Source organism: Colossoma macropomum, unplaced genomic scaffold (genome assembly GCF_904425465.1).
Source record: "Colossoma macropomum unplaced genomic scaffold, Colossoma_macropomum, whole genome shotgun sequence".
NCBI lineage: Eukaryota > Metazoa > Chordata > Actinopteri > Characiformes > Serrasalmidae > Colossoma > Colossoma macropomum.
In genome coordinates this window covers 4,451,508-4,468,041 of record NW_023494809.1, presented here as the reverse complement: position 1 = coordinate 4,468,041, position 16,534 = coordinate 4,451,508, and the positions used below count along the sequence as shown (strand labels likewise).

Genomic DNA, 16,534 nt, shown 5'->3' with positions numbered 1-16,534 from the left:
GAGAGTTTTAAGTGCTTAGGATATCAACAATACACTCTGAAAAGCATATTGTAACATACTGAAATGTATTTTATCGCAATAATGATGAACATTGTTATACTGCTCAGCCATACTGTATGTGGGCCAGTGCACAATTGAGATGCCAAGTTATCAGTTGTAATTGTTGGCTATAATTCTAATACAGGGCGTAGTAGTAGTAGTAGTAGTAGTAGTAGTATTATTAATAATATTAATAATATTAATAATAATTCAATTTTCCCATTTTTTTACCACACAGTCTAATGGCTGTTGATATATTTTGCACACCAAGATGTTAGAATTACTCAATAAAACTGTTTCTGAAACAGGTCCCACAGCCCAAACCCGAGCAGGGTCCACCTCCACGCCTGCTGCTTAGTAACATTCAGGATCACTCACAGTTTTCTTTGCGTGAGTTTAGAGAAAAGGCTCTCACCAGTTAAGACCCGAAGGAGGGCCGTTGTTCCTGAAAGACAATTAACAATAGACAGTGCCTCTTCTGCTTGAGTGACTTGGCTGCTGTCCTTTTGTCTTGTTTTGGGGTCAGACTCGGGGCACCTGCTGGGAGAAAAACAATAATCATAATAGCAAACTCCAGTGTGATTAAGAGAGACTTTATGGCATTGATGGGGGCCTTATGTGCTTGTATGGTGTTCATTTCATGCCAGGGATGAGGCTCACCTAAACCTCTGTTGTCTTCTTCACAATTTTCTCCCTATTCTGAGTGCAATGGATCAGCCATGACGTGTTTGATGGCCAAAGTTTAATTTTTTTAGTTTTACCCTGGGATGACAAGGCTGAAACGAGTCTGTGTCACTTAAAAAGATTTTGGCCCAATCCCCCAGGCATTAATATGCGTCCTCGGTGATCCAAGCATAAGTAAACAGCACTAAGTACAGGTATGAATGGGGTCCCGTGTGTCTTGGATGCATTGTTCTCTGCTCAACCCGCCGCCTTCACTGGTGGTCAGAGGTGTGTTGGACCATATAACATTTATAATGTGAACCCACTGAGCCCCTGACAGCAACGGAAGACCCCTTAATTGACTGTGTTACTACACCAGAGATGTACAAAGTTGCTTAGCTTCTTTCTTTGTCTCTCTTTCATGCCTTAGTAATCCATGCAATCTAAACATTTACTACAGCTCCTTCTTGCACATGAACAAGGACTCACGGCACACTTTACTTGAACCACATGAACTTGACGGCCCAGATACCAGGCTGCTTGATTAAATCTGCCGCTAGAGGAGTTACGCCATGTGCACGTCCCAGTTAGCAACATTAAAATCATTTTAGCAATTCTTTGTTTTTGTGGTGTCATAAACACACTTGCATATATGCACCTATTCGCCCTACAGCGTTTCTGCTCTTCCAGTTCGTGTTGAAGTTATTAGGAGTGTTTCAGCCTGAACTGCTTTTTGAATGAGGCTCAATACAGGACAGCCAGTCAGAACAGAGCTCATTTGCATATCACAGTCTTAAAGGCACAGTGACTAAAACAGCCTGGTTCATTATAGGAGATGAAGAGAGGTTGGAAAATGATGTAAATATGAATTGTGACTGACATAAATGTATAATTGGACCTTGATTACAATAAAAATGTAGGCCCTTTAGTGGGGGGGAGCTGGAGCCCAAGCTCTTTAATGGTGAAGAGTAAATAGAAATGGCTACTTTTTCAGTTGGGAGCCATCAGTGCATTGACTAATGTGATCAGTTTCAACAAAAACCCTGAACTGTAAGCCACGGTATTTTGTTGCAGTACTGAGAGTGGAGTAGTAGTAGGAGGCTTGTAAGGTCAGATGATGCAGCAGTCCCGTGTGTAGAAGAGGTCAATGCTACTCTCCTCTGGTGATCTGACAGGGTTAGTTAGAGACTGCTGAGGGAAAGAGATGCAGAGGGACGCGAAAGTGTGTGTGTGTGTGTGTGTGGAGCAGTAGCGTGCGCCTGACCCACTTTTCTCCACACCTACAGGCATGGACGAGACTACACTGCTCTTTTACATACTGAGAAATATAATGTATAGTATGTGTGGGCAATAGACACACTGATATAGTGTCATATATTATTGATGCCACATAAAAACCTTTTCACTTTTTTCCCCTTTTTTAATTTTACGCCATTTGAACGCACCATTTACTATGCTTTCAGTTTCAGTTTTTGTCTCTGGGTGTCCTTAATTTTGGCTTAGGTTTCAGCCAAGAATGTTGTTGTTGTAGTTGTAGTTGTAGTAGTAGTAGTAGTAGTAGTAGTAGTAGTATATCTCTAAGTACATTTGCTGACACTTCTGGTGACAATATTATTGATGTTCCTGGAAGCAAAGGCAGATGTACTTAGAGATGATGATGATGATGATGATGATGATGATAGCAACACCCTTTGTATTGGACCCTAACTGTGAATCAGGCATGGGATCAAACAAAGTGATGTGAGATGAAACTTAATCTTAAAACCTTTTACCAGTTAATTCCTGTGGTTATCCAAATAAGAGGATTCCTTTATAGACATAAAGCTACCAGTTACACATTAACTTGTGTGAAGAGACAAGGTATATAATGCATTTCTATGTAGATGTGGTCATGCATTGTATTGCATATGCAACAGACAAGCCTTAATTTTTGTTCTGCAGACCACTCCAAGCTCATATTGACGTTTATGTCTACGTTGGTATCTGAAGTCTTTATAGTGAGCCTGTGTGTGTTGCTCAGGCATACACACGTGCACACACGCACACGCTTGATTGCCTGCAGCCTCTCGTGGCTAAAGCCTGCTTGGTTACTATAGAGATGCTGCACACATGATGTTAGAGGCCTTGACAGTGCGCCTCTGCTATATTAAGCCTCTCTTCTCTGTATCAGCACAATCCTGCCACAGCCAAATGGCAGCTGACTGACCCGCAGTCGTAACCATCGCCACATGGCTGCTATGGCAACCCGCAGCCTCGGAGAGTTTGTCACCTGAAGTGTTCAGCATTACATAGGCTAGTCAGCTAGGTGCAGATATCATTGCGCAGTTGCCAGTGCTAACAGCTTTGGATTGTATATGCCACGAAAAAGTACGTCATGTAATCTAGTTCGGTTCAGTGAAGCAACAGCAGGAGGAATGGATGAATGCATCACCAGTGTCCTGAGTTTTGAACGCTAAGAGAGCAATAAGAGAACGTGAATGAGTTCGTACGGACGCTTTGTTAGGGATGTGACTGAGGTTGGGATTTTTGCTAACTAGGCTAACGACTAGCTGATGTTGGTTAAGTTCAGAAACTTTGAAAAGATATTTCTCTGTTCCTAAAACTACCTCGGCAAACTAATATGTTGACAGAGCATCCACTTGCATAGAAGATGAGTCTACATGAATACCCAACAGTGTACCAGTTAGCTTAAACGAAAAACCTCCAATCTTTCTTGGCTATTTTAGAGTAATAAAGCATGTTTTCGAGTTGTGGTAGTGACCGTGCTGTCACCCAAAAAGTAAGCCTGCAGCACAAGATCTTGCAACAGTTGAAAAAGGAATGATTAAATGAATTTAACATGAAAATATGCTCCATATGTTTCAACCAGATGTACAAACTTTTTATGGTGGCAGTGATGTTGTAGTATGTATGATGTATGTAGTTATTATAGTGTGCAATCTGGGAATATTGTGTCTCATAGAATGATTCTGAGAATTTCTCTTAAGAGCAAATTTAGAATAAATTAAGTACGTTTTGTTAATGAGAAAACTTGAACTGTAGCTTTTCACACTAAATGGAAGTGATAGCTTAACCCCTATACCTCTCGTTATTTTTTTTTGATCAATATTTTACTAACAAGTAAACAAACACGAGAACTATGTTCAAAAAGCCCAGCACATGCCCACGGAGCTTCCCACAACAAACACAGTACAGAGTCAACAGTCATCGCTAGACATCAAAGTAGCAACCCTGACGGCGACAGCAGTGATGGTCAGTAGCAGAACCACACAAGAGGAAAAGACATACACACCAAAGCAAAAGACATATAAACAAATGAATACCTAAATAGATAAATGAATAAACTGAGTATACTGAAGTTTACACCCTCATATCAGTTAGAAAAGGTTGCTATGCTCTCATTGCTTTTAACAACTCTTTCTCAGTATTTGACCAGGACACGCATGTTCTTATTTTGGCCTTATTTATCCTGGCTGTTGTACATTCCAAAAGAGCGATGTCCCGAAAATAAGTAAGCCAGACAAGATGTATAGGAACAGAGGGTTCAAACCATATTTTCAGTATTGTCTTTTTGGCTGCTGTGAGGCCGGCCAAAAAAAAAAAAATCCTTTTTTGATGAGTAGAAAACAATTCTGCAGAGTCATCAAGTAACCTCTCGTTATTGATATGTTAAAGTTAGCTATAACACATCCAGTTACCATTATAAAACTTTTGTTTTGTATTTCATTTCATTTTATGGTCCACTTATGACATAAGTATATATTTGTATAAACAGAAATTCATAATTCATTTGTTTCTGACTGTTTTCCACCCTCTCTTTGTATATTTAAATGAGTTGGCTGACATCACAAAAGTAACCAGAAACATGCGTTTCCTGAAGGAAACGCAGAATGGTTGCACAGCGGTTGCTGTGATATCCCAGGTGGTTGCGAAAGTGTTGCTGTGCAGTTGCTATGCCATTGCAAAATTACTGCTTGGCAGTTGCCATGGTGTGTGAGGCGTTTGTCGTTCACAGGGTATTGCTAAAACCACACATAGAGGAGTGTAGGTCAGTGTGGCTGTGGATTACAGCTTGGGGACCTGCCCTGAGTGAGTACATGCATTTTGGTGGTTGTTGGGCAAAGGAAATAATAAGGCTTGTGTGGTGGCGAAAATGAATGGGACTCTATGGGAGAAACGAGGGATGGGGAAAAAAAAAGACAAACGGAGGAGTGCAGGTCAGAACAACATTGAATTCCTGCTTGGGGGCCTGCCCTGAGGTAGTTTATGCCAAACGGTGTCTTTCGGTCAAGCACAAGTACAGTAGATTGTCATGCAATTTTTCACCCCATTCATTCCTATGGGAAAAAATTCCATTGCTACAGTGCATCCGATCAAAAAGCTGTACACAAGCCCGAATCACACGATCAGTCTGGGCAATCTGTAGTTGGAATGGTATTGATATCTCGAAAACTGCGGGGCGCGTTACGTGGCAAAAATCTGGCAGAAAAATAGAGTAATAAAAAGAAGAATATAAATCAGATAACAATATTGCTGCAACCATAAGTCATACAAAATGGTATATTTTTGCTACTTAGTTTCCCTGTTTGGACCGTATGAACTGGGGAGTGAAGAGTTTGTAACAGTGTTTAACTTTCAACAGTGTTTAAATGCTACATCAAAACTTAAAACACTTAAATTCCACAAAAATGTTGTTTTTTTTCTGTGAGATGTGCCCTTTAAAATAAGCCAACACAAATAACATTGCATAGGAATAAAGTGATTGAAAGACAACCATCTTCAACTTCAGCAGCCTCTTTACAGTATCCCACATTTCATTTTTGGGTGATCTAGTACTTCATTTCGGTATAAAGAAATGCTACATACTTTTCTAGAATCATAACCAGATTTATTGGCCGAGTATGTTGACGCACACAAGGAATTTGGTTCCAGCTGTTGGTGTCTCTTTAACATTATATGCAATATACAAACAATGTACATCTAACTTACAGACAATATAAGGATAATACTGTACAGCCATTGAACATATTAATTACAAAAAATACACAAAATACTTGCAACATAAGATTAAATAGGGGAAAGCACTATACGTAAGCGTGTGTGGTAGTGCAAACAGTAGTGTGCATGTATAGGAATGAGATTGTGGTGTACAGTGGTGTGGATGTGAAGCAGAGTGTAGTGATTTCATTTTGCAGTGTGAACATGCTGCTTGAACTAAAAGACGTGGTTACAGAAGTACACTGGGCCTTGGCTCAGGGCTAAATAGGGAGTGTCTGGTGTAGAAATCCTATTTAGACAGCTGAGCTTGCTGCTGCTCTCCAACAGGCCAGAAATCTTTGCTGCAAAAACAGCGTCTTGCCATCACATTCCCATGGTAGCAGGATACTCCCCATACCAGAGAATTCCAGCCACTACCCCCCCTCCCCACTCCCTCCTGATCCCAAACATGCTTACAAGTATAGACTATCTGTTCCAGCTTTATGCTAAACTTGCATTCCAAACTGCCGCACTTCAGTACCGCAATGAATTAGCCGAACAGAATGGCTGATTATTAGTCCAGTTTGCTGTATAATGACTTGTAATGATTTGTTGGACTGTAATTAGTCCATTGTGTAGAATGCTTTCTCATACATCGGCATTGGTTCACAGAAATACCAGTAAAACTCTTTTCACTCGCAGTTGCCCAGCAGTGGACTATTTACAGTTCAAGCCTTAAAAGACAATTGCATTATTATTATTTTTGTTCAAGATATTTCTATAATTAAATGGTTGAGATGTAAGCAGTGTAATTGAGTGGCCTGAAGTGAAATACTCTGTTTTAAAGAGGATGGATCATTTACAGTAGTGGTAGGAACAGATGTCTGAAGAGTTTAAAGCCTTTAAAAGTGCCCTCACAGAAAATTACTACATACAATGTTTATGAACATTTTGCCTGATACCCCATCCATGGTATGATGATAGTTTTATGCAAAACTTTTGGCCTAAAATGTGTTTTTGAAATCCATGAAATCCATGAAATCGATATATATATATAAAAGATGGCCATATTTGTGCTGTAGACATGGAGACCTCTGATCGCCACCACTGTAAAGAAATCCTGAGCTGTTAAGTTTCTGTACAGCAGTCCGTTTCACCTCAAACCACTATGACTTTGTTTGCAGAAGTTTTGAAAAATCAGTGAAATGCTGAGTTCATTATTGCCTTTCCTTTATTGCGAGAGATTCCTCAAAGTGATTTCCTCAAAACGTCCCAACATTCTGATGACTCTTTCCAAATAAACTTCAAAGGTCAGTTTATTGAGGTCAGTGTGCCATTGTGTGAGTGATACACACGTCTGGAGTTTATTTTGCCCTTGAGAAAGCTCTCCTACTTTGCATGGCATGAAAACAATGAGGTTACTGCCTTTGTGGAACTGCTGAAGTTCATGCCTTCACAGAAGGGGAGCGAGAGAAAGACAAATGGATCGATCTTTACACATAGCGAAAAGGGAAATTCCATAAATGTTCCCAAAATTTCTGCATAATTTAATCATTGAGATGTGAACAAAGTCATTCAGATGTGAAATAGTTCAGTGTAGAGAAACGTACCTCCTCAGATTTCTTTATAGTGATAATATACCACAAATAAAGGCATTTTATTTGCTGTCCGAAATGACCACTGAACGTCTTCTGAGTTTTATATATAATGTTAAACAGCCTCAGGCAACATATTCAATAGTATTACCTGTAATAGCCATCTGTGAGGGAGCTTTTAAAGGTATTAAACTCTTCAGACGTTTGGTTCCTATCACTGTCACTGTGTACAGTTCTAACTTGACGAGTTTCTACAGAACAAAGCCTTTCAAATCAAACGACTCCGAACAACCGTGTGTACATCTTGACAATTGAATTTTACAGAAAATTTGGAAAAATTAGTGGACTTCCCCTTTAACTCTATTTATTATCTCTGTTGTATGCTTTGTTTGGCTTTTGCCCTTTTAGAGAGTGTGTGTGTGTGTGTGTGTGTGTGTGTGTGTGTGTGTGTGTCTCTCGGAGTGTGAGTGAGCAGACTACTGAGCTGTGTGAGCTACTGCAGCTCTGTGTCAGCAGGTCTATAAACCCCATCACTGGGGCATCTCCGGAACACACACACACACACACACACACACACACACACACACACACACACACCCCAAACGGATCTAGCTTTCACTTTTTTAGAATCTGCACGTTTGTTGGCCTGTTGTGATCATGAAACTTTAGCTGATGATTGTCAGCTTAATCATTTAATGCAGTTATTAAAATACAAGCCTAAGCCCAGCAGATTAAAGGGGAAATCCAATGAGTTTTCAAAATTTCAACATAATTCAGTCATTAAGATGTAAACAAAGTCATTCAGAGTGTTTTGATGTGAAATGGTGCATTTTAGAGAAAGTTACAGACTCCGATTTCGTTACAGCGGTGGTGATGGGAACCAGGGGTCGCAATGTCTGGAACGCAAATATAGCCATTTTATTTACTGTCCAAAACCACCAGTGAACCTACTGATTTTTTTTTTAATTGCTAAAGTATTGCTTTATTAAGAATGCTAAAATAATGGCATGTACCTCTCCACCATGAATGGATTTTGGCCCCAACGCTTAACTGCAAGCTATCGTAAAATAATGTCTCGGGCATCAGGCAGCTGTTCATAACCATTTCATGTAATAACTTTCTTTGAGGGAGCTTTTGAGGCTTTAAGCTCTTCAGACATCTGGTTCCTATCACCACCACTGTGAGCAGTTCTTGGTACTCGACTTGGTAAGGTTCTCTAGAACAGAACCTTTCACGTCAAGCCATTCTGAATGATTTTGTTTACATCTCCATGGTTATATTCTGCAGATTTTTTTTTTTTTTAATTGGTGGATTTCCCCTAAATTGGCCATTAGCTATCTAGATTTTTACACACATCCAAAGATGTCATTATTTGCCAATATTCACTGTTTTGAATGATGAATATGCCGTTCTTGTTCTCAAGGCCCAGCAGCAGCCAGTCCGCAGATATAATGTTAATTTTTTATAGACCATGCAGCACTAAAATAACTACTGAAATTCTTTTTTCACTTGCTTTCTGAAGGTTTCTTTCTTCCCTTGCTTTCGAACAAAAGGGTTAATATGTGATGGTCATCGTTTGCAACTGAGACACTCGGCTACCACTTTGCCTGTGTCTAAATTAATTTAGTTGATTTCTGTGCCATAAACATTTATTAGAGCTTAGCAACAATCTACAAATTAAATTTCAGGTAGCAATCATAGGGGTCCAAGCATTTCCCATATTCTCAAAAAATCAGTTTCTCTTGTTTGTAAAATGTAGCATGTTTTCTAGATAACTGCTTGAGAAGTGATGTTAAAATCTGCTAATATCCATCATTATTGCTTATCCTCGAAATGAGTTTGTTTTCTGTTAGACACTGTCTCTCAGTTGGCACCACACTCTCTGTTTGTTTGGGGTCCCATCAGTAATGTGATATTTTCAGCTGTGTTTGCATATATGTGAACATTTCCTCTTAGCTTCTTCCTCCTGAGGCAGTTTCACTCAGTCTGTGACACATACTGAATGATTCATATCTTGTTCAGTCTTATCAATGCTGTCGTTGTATAATGTGAGAGGTTTACCGGTTCCCAGTAGGGCTGCCATGACTACTCAATTACACTCGATTACTTGGTTTAAAATGTTTGTGTTCTTTCCAAAGACATCCTAGTTTATCTTGGAATATGAAGTGTGCATGGTTTATTGTTCATTTAAAGGAATGGTTTTCTGAAGCAGTTTACACAATTTTGCCCTTTAATCAACTAGCCAAGACATTGTGGACCCATTTTCATGTCGTAGTAAGGAAAGCATTACAGCATTAGCGATTTTTACGAATGAGACTGTAGAGGATTCATTTATTTTTATGTCATTTACTTAATTTTCCCATGAAAATGTTTTTGATGGAGCAGTTTTTGTTTTCAGAGAGGAGCAAACATGACAAAGGCTACAAGCTTCTCTTTAATAATTACTTGTGTAACATTTGAAGATAAGGATCTCTTGTCCTTTACTCAGTGAGGTCAGCTAACATTAGCTGTCTAAAATAGTCAGTGTTGTGCAGGTTGTGGGTAAAGTTAACATAGTGATAGCTGGGGTTATAGTTCACATACAGCAATTCAAACATAAAACAGAGTAAACAAAGTACGCCTATAATTACACTTATCGTATTAACATCTCATGTTTTATATGTCAGTATTAAAACACAGAAATAAATATTACCAGGAATAAAATAATGTATATTTAGTATAAAGATTTAATTTTGTTGCCTATCACAAAGGCTTTTTTTTATTTTCCATTGTGTCTCTGTTACTCTGATAATTATATCTGGTAATTAATAAGAAAAAGGAAGGACTGTTAATAACTGTTATGGCATAAATCAGCAAACAATCACAGTAATCCTGTAAAGATGCATTAAAAGATTCCAGGGCAAGTTGGTGCTTCTATCTTTTTGTTGAGACCCCAAAAATCATCTTGCAGAACTGCAAAAAGTGGAGAGGACGTTATTACATACACGTTATTACACAAGATTGCTTTTCTCTGAAACTGAAAACTGCTCCACCAAGGTAGAACATTCACGACCATCAAAACCAGCACAGCTAGACATGCTAATAGCTTTTTCCCCAAAGCTGTAGTACTTATGAACCACAGGGGACCACCTTGCACTTTAAATTTAAACCAACAAATCTCCTTAATTTAATACAGTAACCCTGTATATATAACATGTAACACAATGCTTATTTGCATCATTGTACAGAGGGGAAATATTTGCAAATGTTTATATCCTTCTGTAATATTCTGTAAATAAAAAACATTGATATCTGCATATGTACAGATATCCCCACAACTTGTTAGCTCCTTTTTTTCTTTATTGTATGTATTGTGTTTTATGTTATTTTTCCCTGAAGTAAATACTTGTTTACATTCTGTGTGCTTGTCTGGTCTATTTAGTATATTACGTGTCACGTGTGCGCTCACCAAGATAAATACCTTGTATGCATAACGTAATTTGTGAAATAAAGTGATTCCGATTCTGATTCAAAGCACTGACGCCTACATTTTCATTTATACACAGTGTCACTGCTGTAATGTTTTCCCTCCAGAAGTGTGGAAAGGATCCCTTTGATGTCCGACGTTTGCTTCTTCTAGTTTTGCACTGGGTTTCTGATGCTAATATAGCTGAAACAGAATGGGAGTCTGTGGTACCTCATACTTTAGGCAACATTTGAGTCAGTCCTCATAGTTCAGTAGTTCTTCAAAACTAAAGATGCAAATTTAGGACACAAATCGTTTCCGATTGGCCTGAGATTGATTGATTTGAGGGAAGGGTAATTTTTGTAAACCATTTAAAAAAAAACATTTCTTTAAGTCTTCAATAATTGGTAGATTACACAATCATTATTATGATCCACAGTGATTTTTCTAGTATGTTTACCATCCAGCTCCCAACTTCATTCCTGTCTGTATTTAGAGTATGTTTGGAGGGGCAAGAGCTCCTGCTGTTGGCTTTGTGTCTTTACACTTGAACTCTGAGCCGGCATTAAAACGGCTTTTGTTCTCCCTTTCTTGTGCCAAGTGTCAGGACCCCGCTGGGTTCGGAAATGCGCTGTGTTTATGCGAGCAATGAGCCTGACAGACATGTCTGGTAAGTGGTCTTCCCTCTTCACCCGCGCTTTGTAACAGCAGGCTGGGGTTCAACTCCCTCTTCTTGAGGTTTTACAGTCATCAGCAACTGAACACCAAAGTTTAGACCTAAATAGCCTGTAGTAGGGCCTGACCGATGTATTATTTGACTTATATCGTTCACTATTGATGACCCAAATTGTATTAGTGAAAATACCACTTACCGTAATCATTTGGTCACCTTTATTAGAGTAATACAGACTGACCTGGCAACTGACATCATATCAATCAGTAAAGCACTGTTTAACTGAAACTGCTGGAGCCTATAGAACGATATAGATATATAACCCATAGATCTTAATGGGTGGTCAATATGTATGTATGTATGATGGTCAATGAATGTATTGGCTTAAACATATCGACCACTAGCCCCTTTAACCCTCAGGTTATTGGTGTTGGGCGTAAAGACAGATCGCTAGTTAATCTGAAACAGTGTTGTATTGAGTCAGATATTGATTCAGGTTCACTTGCTGAATGACTGGACTTAAACCCAGCCTTGCCTGTTGCCTGTTGGTGTGCATGTCGTCTACATGTGTTTGTGGTAATGTGTGATGTAGGCCTGGGCGATAAAACGATAACAATAATTATTGAAAGCAGTTATTTTTTTCAATTTTGGTAATATGAATTAATTTTGAGAATTTACTACAATATCATTAGTATCATGTTTAACTGCTGTTTTGTTCCTCAGTCCAGTATTAACAGCAAAGTTCTGATTGTGAATCTCTATTCAAAAATGAATGTGATGATCATCGATTATCATTATTGTTTAGTTTGGAAGATTAATGATAAGCTGTTTGGTCCTATCGCCCAGCCCGAGTGTGATGTGTGCATGTTTGTTATTTTTTGTGCATTTATGTATGTGAATGTTCCTTTGTGTGTTTGTGTTTGTGCTCCTGCAATGTATTGCCTGATCCATTTGGAATGTGCAGTTGTTCCTCAGTGGTTATCCTAGAGGTCCTTTTGGTCACATTCAGAGGATTTGTCTTTGTATATGTTTAGCATGAAAGTGTTCCTTTGTTTCTCCTATAGGCAGAGGTGTCTGTGCACTCTGTGAACGCTAGTGCAGGGTGGTCAGGCTGTCAGTAGGGCAGCTTGACCACAGTGTGAACATCCAAACTATGCAGGCAAAATAGCTTCTGGCATTTGTATTATGAAGCTAAACAAATGGTATGGCTTTGTACACTGTTTAAAAAAAAATAAAAAGGCATTAATTTCTTGAAAATGGAGCTAGCTTTTTGGATGAATCATTTGTCTCATGTACTGCATTGAGGTTGAATCAGGAATAGTGATTAATATACACAGTTAATTTACAAGTTGAGGAAAAACACTATTTTGGGGATAAATGGCAAAGATGTCAGCATCCTTTTAGGGCTACACCATGTAAGTTTTTGGGATTTGGAGACCTCTCTGGTGGAAATGTGTAATTGTGCGAAACGTGCAGAACATCATTTTGGAACATGGGTTGTGCTTTGGATCTTTTATGGATGAATGTAATGATTGTGAGCGCATTGAAAGTATTCAAAGAGAACTCAGTCAAAACATGGTCAAGGACAGGTCTTCAGAGGATGTGAGTGAATTTTCTACTATTGTCATCATATTTTCATCAGTATAATATTGATATTTTTTTGTCCTATAAAATATTGCAGAAATGTTAATATATTATCATATCGCCCACCCCATGATAAATATATAGTATCGTTCAGTTGTGCAGCAGGAGAGCTGAGGGGGAAGGGCATCAGTGTCATGAGCGACTCCACTTCATTCTGTCCAGAACAGCTGAGGAGCCCGAATGGTGGCATTGACCCAGAGTCCAGATCATCCTTCACGACATGAAATATTCAACAGGTGCCTCGGCATGCACCAAAGAGAAAGGGAGCAGAGAGAAAAAGAACAGAAGACATAGTTTATACAAAAAGAGAGCAGGTTTCTGTGCAAGGGTACCAGCAGGGTGGACGCGTAGGCTCCAGGAATGTGAGCTACAGGTGGTAATAGAAAGCCGCTGTTGGCTTTGGTCCTAATGGTGCTAATTGTCATTAACTGTACTGGAGTAACAATGGCGGAGACAAGCAACATCAACTTGTGGACTGCACTGGACAGGCTGTGGGCACTCTACATCTGACATATGCCAGCAGAGCCAGTAGATGGTCTTCACATGGAGCAAACATGTTCTGGAAAATGGGGATGCGCAAGGTACTACAATGTTGTGTGTTTAAGTGGACTTCTATAGTGAATTGACTGCTAGCATTGGCCAGCATTACTGTATTATTTCAGCCAGTACCTTACTGATATATAGACATGCCGGGGAGTTATTGTTTTGAGTTGGCTACTTGGGTTTGGCCAGTGCTCAGCATCATTGAATATTGTGGTTGGTTGATCAGTACTGATATGTTATGATAGCACTGTGATATTGGGGATGGGCAATATGACAGTTATCATTATTGTAATACATCATGACACAATTTTCGGAGTACATCATTCCAGAACAACTGCATGTATCTGAAAAATGACAGCTTTGGCCCAATTATAGAGATCCTGTAAACAACAACTAGCATAAACTGGCTACTAGGCTGTGGCATTGTCGAGTATTGTGATGTTATTAATGTGATATCTCAGCCACAATGATATACAAACTAATCACACTAGTGTTCAAAAGTTTGCCTTATTAGTCATATTTATTATTTGATGTTTATTAATAACTTGCACAGTGTGGATTTAAATATCACAGACTGTGTTCCAAAAGGTATTTTTTGGAAGTTTTACTCAATATTTTATGAATTCAGAGAACAAGCAGTAAGTAAAATAACTATTTTATCGTTATTATATATATATTTTTTTTGTTATCTTTCTTGATCTGATATTATATTTGAAGTATGATATTCTGGATTTTAATTTTGTTACATTAATTCTCTATGCTGTGCAGCTTTTTCTGTCATTTTAGATTTTTTATGGCTTTGTTAATTTTTCTGTACATGTGTAAAAATCCTTAGTTTCCTTTTATAGTATTCTTGTCCAACTAAATAAATTTACATTGTTAAACATTTGAACAGCAGTTCTAAGCTTTTGAGCTCTAGTGTATATTACAACATACAGCTGTCCAGGTGGTTAACTGTTACATTTGTGTAGTAAGAGTGATATTATGGCCAAGATATGATCTAAGGTTTGTAGTGTAGCATTTCTTGCATTTGGTTTCTTGATCGGGGTCTCTTAATGCTTAATGACTTGATGATACCTCTGCATATGATTGTATATATCGTGACAAACCCAATATTAGGTGTATAGATTAGCTAAAGATATAACCTAATTCTAAAGCTCTGGTCTGAAGTGCAGGTAGTCTGAGTCTTGTATTGCTGCTATTGAGCTTCACTGATCCATCTCTGAAGCAGCTGTCAGGTGAAGGCACGTTTGGCTAAGTCATTGTCTCATAATGCCTGGTGGAGAAACTCGAGCTAGACGAGGAGAACGGGTGTGAGGTTACCAGACAAGTCGCAGGGCAGACCAGCAGCTTCTCTGCTGTGTCTTGTCTCTGCTCAGCTTGATTCTTGCTCACACTGAGGCTTGGCAGGCTAATCATGATAGCTAGTCGCAGCAGCGCTGTGGAAAAAGTAGCATGCTAGTTTGCTAAAACTGTAATTTACACAAATTTTCCCTTCACCAAAGTGTAGTTAAGCAGACAAAACATGTTTGGTGTCCAAAGTTTGCTTAGGTTTTGCACTGGAGCTTTAAGTCTAATGTAGCTAGCAAGTAACTTAGCCTGCTAGCACTGCAAACTGCAGGCTAATGTCACACACTCGCTTCAAAATGCAGGCTTCAGGAAGACTGTTAAGTGCTGTTAAGGTTTTTAGCTATGTATATTTCTTCATTTTTGTTCATGATATTGACTTTGGGGTTTTACTGAAGCGTCACTAAGTTGTAGACTAAACTAGAGTTTAATATGCTCTGTCTTGTTTAGTGTAGCACAGCGTTGTGTCCGTCAGTTCAATTGGTTTGACAGAATTCACGATTTTATATCATTTTAAATCATCATATCGCATTTTTATATCCATTTATATCATATATTGTTTTCAGTTCTCAGTGTTCTCTCGCTGCGATACCCAACATGCATTCTGCGAATACAGCTAGCTCAGCTGTTGAGCTACAAACAAGCTAGCATTAGTGTTGCCTTTGTCGTCAAACCAAACCATAAAGAAAACAGTGATTCTTTCTTTATTCAGCACAAAACTGACACTGGGGACAGTTTTTTTATTTATCCTTTCATTTAGAGAAAAGAAGCCATACTGAGGTAACTATAGCCTTTTACTTTGCTAACTAGTTTTAGCTTGTTTTCCTTCTCATTTCTGTCATTTCAGTTGTTCATTTTCTCTGTTGTAATGTTGGTTTAAAGACATACGTAATAACTGTATGTCTTCAATAAGTAAGATATTTGGACTCCTAGCATTAATGTTAGGTATCTGGCTTCTTTCTGTGTTTCCCAGCGCAAAAAAGGGGGAAAAAAAGGCAGTTTTAGTTTTTTAAGAGTTCCTCCAACCTTCAGAAGGGGGTTTTCTTAGTCTTTAAACTAGAATATCTCACACTTTGGCACAGTGGTAGGATGCAAGTAGCCATGTTTACAACAAATGGGGAGTGCCCCTTTAAGCGTGTTTTACAAGGTAAGATTTAAAAGGAATAGCTGGGCCAAACATGCTAATGTGGCCAAGAACGAATGGAAGCTGGTAGCCACCAATTTGCATGGCATAATTTACATAATACTAGCTGATGGCTTTTATTCACTGGCCTCATTTTTGAGTGATCTGTTCCTTTAACTCAGGTAGTCCCAGCTGGCTGTTGTCTCCATGGCGGTGGGCAGGTGCTCGGATCACTCAGGCAAGAGACATTGTTTGCAGTAAATTTGCTCTGCCATTGGCCGCGAGGTGCTTGTTTTCATAATATCACCTCTCAGCCCTGTGTGTTTTGGTGAAGGTTGCTGGGTACCGGCTGGCTTTATCACTTTGTTATAGCCGGGCATAGTTGGGCGATGGTCGCTCTGTTTGAATGGTGGAGGCCAGGGTTCTGCCCCTGTTCGAAGACGCAGATGTGGGCTATTCCAAGCTCTTTGCTGGGCAGTTAATCG

The 16,534-nt window shown here is 39.0% G+C and overlaps 1 protein-coding gene across 6 annotated transcripts in view; it reads left to right on the top strand.

Moving 5' to 3' along the window:
- Positions 1-16,534, top strand: part of arhgap33 (Rho GTPase activating protein 33) — an 89,469-nt gene that overhangs the window by 19,251 nt on the left and 53,684 nt on the right. For 3 of the 6 annotated variants that reach the window (XM_036558073.1, XM_036558070.1, XM_036558072.1), the window contains exon 2: positions 11,321-11,389. The exons of 2 other annotated variants lie outside the window; for them this stretch is intronic. Coding sequence is in view for 3 of the 4 variants with exons in the window: in XM_036558070.1 (XP_036413963.1) it covers positions 11,321-11,389 (69 nt within the window). In the remaining variant the exon portion in view is untranslated. The remainder of the gene's footprint in view (positions 1-11,320; positions 11,390-16,534) is intronic. One more of the 6 variants, XM_036558071.1, reaches the window with a different exon arrangement.